The sequence below is a fragment of the Tetrao urogallus genome (genome assembly GCF_951394365.1).
Source record: "Tetrao urogallus genome assembly, chromosome: 2".
Lineage (NCBI taxonomy): Eukaryota > Metazoa > Chordata > Aves > Galliformes > Phasianidae > Tetrao > Tetrao urogallus.
The window spans coordinates 20,756,977-20,762,261 of NC_136814.1; the positions used below are offsets into that span (position 1 = coordinate 20,756,977).

The window sequence follows — 5,285 nt, forward strand, 5'->3', positions numbered from 1 at the left end:
TAATGACAGGGAATCATAGGATTGTGCTGTTTAATTTGAAGTCAGCAGGTTTTTAAGGCTTTCTGCTGACAATAATTGCTTTCATACATTTCTGTCCATCAGCAGTATTTGTAAATGAAGTGAAATTGCAATGATCAGGTCAGCTCTTTAGTCACATGGGTAAACTTTCACTCTCCAAAGTCAAAATGTAGTTTTAAAATAAAGAAACAAGATATCAATATCCTCGAGGGTCTAAATGCAATCCTCAGCTAATTAGGAACTTCCTCTAGATTCAGACTGAAATGTGCAGGGGAAAACACTATTGACGATAACAATAAATTCTTACTGCATCTGTACAAAAGACGACAGAGAAAATGACAAATACAGAGTGCTATAGCATATTCAACCTTCCCCCAAACTTTTGGAGACAATACCTTTCTGAAAACGTGAGACAAAGAGAGCCATTGAAGAAAGCACAAGAACTAGCAGCTAGCTTTCTTTCCGTGTGCTGACATTTCGTGGTACAGCATTCAGGTGAATCCAGACCCATCGTGGACTTTACACTGTATCTCAGATTTTGGTCAAAACTACCTCCAGCTTCTGAGGATGTGCAGCACTTTGCTCAAATAGATTTTTTTTTTTTAAAGCTGCACGGAAGAGTAATTTAAAAATCCAGTTTGGCTATTTGAACCCTGCATAGCCAGGAGGACACTGCAATTTTTGTTTATGCTTTATTAGATTTTTATGAAATTGTGATTTTCATTCTCCTCATTAGGAAAAGACTAATTATATTTTACAGCTACAAACAATAGCTGTAATTTTTTTTTCCTTTGCCTCAGCACTGTGAGGTGAAGATGCTTTCTTCGACTATATATAAGATCATTCAAAAAGTGCTTTTCAGGACAGATGTCAAATACAGACAGAAAACTGTGTATATTGGAAAGGGGATTTCTAGGGGCAGAATGCACGGAGAGGAAAAAAATCAGGGACCGGTGCCACTTGAAGTAAGACCAAGATGTGGCAATTCAGTACTCTGCAGGTTTCATTTTTACTCTATGGAGAGTGAAATGCTTCCGTTTTAACAAGCTGACCGTATTCTACAATTCGTGTGGTTGGTACAACATTGTGCATGAATTACTGGCCTCAACCTGCACGAGTGGTATTTGATTTGTGCAAACGTCCCTTGCTGCAATTTAGGAAAACAACAACCTGGCATGTCGATCACTGGCGCAGGGTATTTATCATTTCTGTAAGGGAAAGCATGAAGAATAGGGCTTGTTTTTTTCGGTATCACTTCTTGGAGTGAGTACCCGAAATCGATGTTGTAGGTTTTTGAAGTATGAAAGAAAATCTAGTTATTGGTTAAAAAGTACATAAAATAATAATAAAAAAAAAAAGCTCCAAGCTTATGAAGTGACTCCACAGAGTTCAGACCTTTAGCAGTATAAACATAATATAAACTTCATTGTCTTGTAGTATTGTGCCATGACATTAGTCTCACTAAGACAAAATGCCACTTTGCAGCAAGCAATAAATCTGACAAAGCATTTTTAAACATAATGCCCTAACTTGCTAAGACAGGCTTTTACACGCTTCCAAACTCTTCTCCCTGAAAATTAACTCAATTTATTCTCCAAATGTTAAGGGTCTTGGGCAAAAGTAAACCAAAGGCTGAAGTAAAATAACCATCCCCTTGGAACCGAACGAAAACCCAAAGATATACCCAGGAGGGATCACAGTCTAATTTCATATACATATATATGTATGCGATACACATATATATGAAATTAAAATAGAGACACACATGACTTGGGCATCAGAAGGGGACTGCTACTTTCATACATTCATAAATAGCTGCTGAACTCTCTACTCATGAAGAAGCTCTTGTAGGCAGTTGGGGGATTTGAAAATCTCAGGGACCTCACTGTCCAGCTTACAGATGACCTTGTATATGGCCTTCTTCCAGGAAGGATCAACATCTTTGCCTGCGATAATGGCATTGAAAAACTCCCGTAACGTGATCTGAGCCACTTCCAGGAATCTCTCTGGAACCTGCTGATACAAGGAGACAATGGCATTAATACAGTTTTCAATTTCAAGTCTCTGGTTCTTCAAAGGAAACTGAGCTAAGTTCTTTCTTTCAGAAAGGGGCTTACATAGCACCTGCATTTTCTAAATGTGGCAGCCTTCTATTCTCTTATGCAAAGCTGTTATATATAGTACTATAGCAATAACTTTTATAACATGTGTTAGAGATCTTTGTAAAGTCTACTGACAGAATGTAGGTAACAAAATGTTACTGTCTGTGTTTGGAGAGTGGGGGGATTTATAGGATATAATTAGCAGGAGGGGAAACAAACACAATGGTCTTTAAGGAGAGAAATCCCTGCTTGATATTTTACCCGTGCATTTATGACTATGTTCTCTATGTCGGGGCTAATACAAAAGTTATGCACATCAAGAAAGCTGCCTGTACCTCCATGCTTTGCTTTGGTCACAGCCAGTGCTGAAAGCTACTGAGGAAATAGGATATCTCTGAATGTTGTTCAGAGTTGAAAAACAAGCAAGCAAGCCTTCAGTGAGCATCTTGGTTTTGTGGCTCCTGTGCAAGAGACTTTACTGGGAACCATTATGGGTTTCTTTTCTCTCTTCTTTTCTGAAAGACTACGAATAAAATCCCAACCCCTTCAATGGGCACATTGTGCTCCAAGTGATGATTCACTTTTTCACTACGGAGCTGCTTCTCTCCTTGTAAATACAACAATGTGTTCATCATACATTAGTCATAAGGAGAGAAATTTGGTGTGTCAAACTCATCTCGGCTTTATGAACATCACTGTCACCTCACAGGTGAGCCAGCAAGGACACGCTGGCTCTCAGTGAGTGAATGTTAAAAAACAGCTCCAAACTTTAGTAATGCATTCTACGCAGTTGTTTCAGCTATCAGCACCACCTTCTTATCCCCTTATTTCAGTGATTTGAAAGCAAGCACTTCAACAAACAGCAGGTCAGTCACAATGTTGAAGTCATCTCCACAAAGGTATTATTTTCCATTTTTATAATGGAAATATGGCTTCACTGCACTAGGACTGCTAATGCACAGCCGGCCACTGGCCAGCAGGCTTATAATAGCAAGTACTCCCTCAGTGCTATTATTTGCCCACTCTGACACACCTGGCAAGAGCAATTCTCTGACCTGCAGTAGGATCCATGCAAACCATTCCTGTGACCAAGGTAGAGCTGAGCAGCTCTCACTCCTTTACTGAATGTGTGTCACACTGTCAGATCAGTGCCTGCACCTTACCTCTATTTCAAACTTTTGTTCTTCTGCCTTTCAAAGCCACTTCTAGAAAACTTATCTGGAAAACTTCACATTTAATCTGATCCTATACAGCTCTGGAGCCTAACTCACCTATCACGGGTGGGGAAATACTAGCCCTTTGCTAGCCACGTTTTGCTAGCGGAGAAGCATGAGATCAGCTCCCCCCGAAATCAGCTGACAAAGGCTGTTTCCAGAAGCCCTGATGCCTCTGGAAGCTCCCTGTGGACCTCCAAGAGCAAAACCTGGCCCCACGTGCTCTTCTCTGTTCCCAAAGACAGGCTGCCTTCCATGGAAATTTTTCCCTCAATAGGCTATGCAGAAAGAAATGCTTTTACAGACATTCATTGCAGCAATAACTATGAGAGAAGAAGATATCTATTACCTTTCACTTACTGCAGTTTACAGAAACAGTGCATAACCTCTCTGTTGTTTGCATGCTTGTGAATGCATCCATCAAAGATGCCCCACTTGTCTTGTTCTTGCATTGCTATAAGAAATGATTCACTTTTCTGTTCACACAACTCCAACAAGTGCTCCCATGATGTTCTCAATGCTTCGTTTACTTAAAGCCAACCATGGCAAGGAGTCACTCACTACACAATACTAGACAGAAGGAAATACAGCAGATAACCACCTTTTGGATGTATACATAGATGCCAGCTCGTGAGATTTTCCCCCTGTGCTTGGGAAGTAGAGTTCACAACTTTTAATTCTGGAGTCCACTCCAGAGAACCAATATCAAGAACCTTTCTTTCTTTTCTTCCATGTCACTGGAGATAGGATGGTGGCAATAACAAGCAGCTAAGTGAGCTGAAGTCTTATGTCTTCCCATCTAGTTACATCTGGGACAACTTCAAGCTTGGAAGCAACAATCTGGGTTCATCCTCTGCCATGTGTGTGAAAGTTTTTCAGACAGAGGACGCTGCATTTCATGGGGTATGAAGCATGAACCCCCTAAGCCACCAGCTTCCAGGCCTTCCACTCCCTTAAAGACAGGCAGGCTTTCTTTTAGGCTAGGAGTTAGCTTTCAGGGTCCAACTTCATTCTACCTGATCACATCTGAGAGGCTGGGTCCCCCTGGACCTGGTACAATAGGCTGCAGAGAGCAGTTCACAAACACAGCAGTGAATGAAGAGACCTCCTCATTATGTGGAGCTCCCAGAGATCTTCCCTACTCCTGAGGCATTACAGCCATTCATAACTCTTTCCTTTTGGGATGTTATTAGCAATTTTTCATGTCAGACTGGATTACACACGTTACTTTGCATGTTGTAATGTGAATAGCACTGTGATTAATCCCCACAGGACAGTATGTCGGCCAACATTTTTCCTTTCTAGAAAGAGTAACCATGCAGTGCATTCTTTTTTTTTTTTTTTTTTCTTTTTGAAGAAAACACTAGTGAAGTTCAGAGCTTGAAGATAAGTACTTAACTGGATGGGTAGTTAGATTTTTCAGTGGGCAATTAATTAGCCGTGTTAATTATGCATCTGGGGGTAGCATTTCCCTGACCCTTAGTGATGGAGACCCATTCAGCACATCTTTACACCTAGCTGACTGAACATCTCCGAAGTAGGAACATCTGCAGAAAATGCTTCAGTGACAAATAAACTCCGTCTACGTTTCTTTTAATAGAATCAACAATGCCTACTATGAACCCAGGGCATTTTCTTAGCATCAGGTGGCAGCAGTCAATCAAAGAACCACATTGTACGTGCATCAGGAGGAGACAATGAGATCTGCTAAGGGGGAGGCAAGGGGGGTTCCGGGCTGATTTAGCAAGAAATCACACTTTGTCACACACAAAGCTGACAACATAACCTAGGAAAAAGTCCCAGGCCAAACTTTTGGCTTGTGTAAATATGCCAGCTTCAGAACAGCTCTGCTGACTTCAACCTGGTACATATTGAGCCCCTGCCTCTTGACACAGCCACCACTGTGCCCTGACCCCAGCCTGAGCCATGCTCTCACATCCCATGAAAACTA

The 5,285-nt window shown here is 41.2% G+C and overlaps 1 protein-coding gene across 1 annotated transcript in view; it reads right to left on the minus strand.

The window, feature by feature from the left end:
* Positions 1 to 1,845: 1,845 nt before the first annotated feature.
* The window catches only part of PROX1 (prospero homeobox 1), a gene marked incomplete at both ends in the record, with an annotated part of 35,490 nt that continues 32,050 nt past the window's right edge, over positions 1,846 to 5,285 (minus strand). Inside the window, one exon of the mRNA XM_079550139.1 lies at positions 1,846 to 2,031. Coding sequence (XP_079406265.1) covers positions 1,846 to 2,031 — 186 coding nt within the window. The remainder of the gene's footprint in view (positions 2,032 to 5,285) is intronic.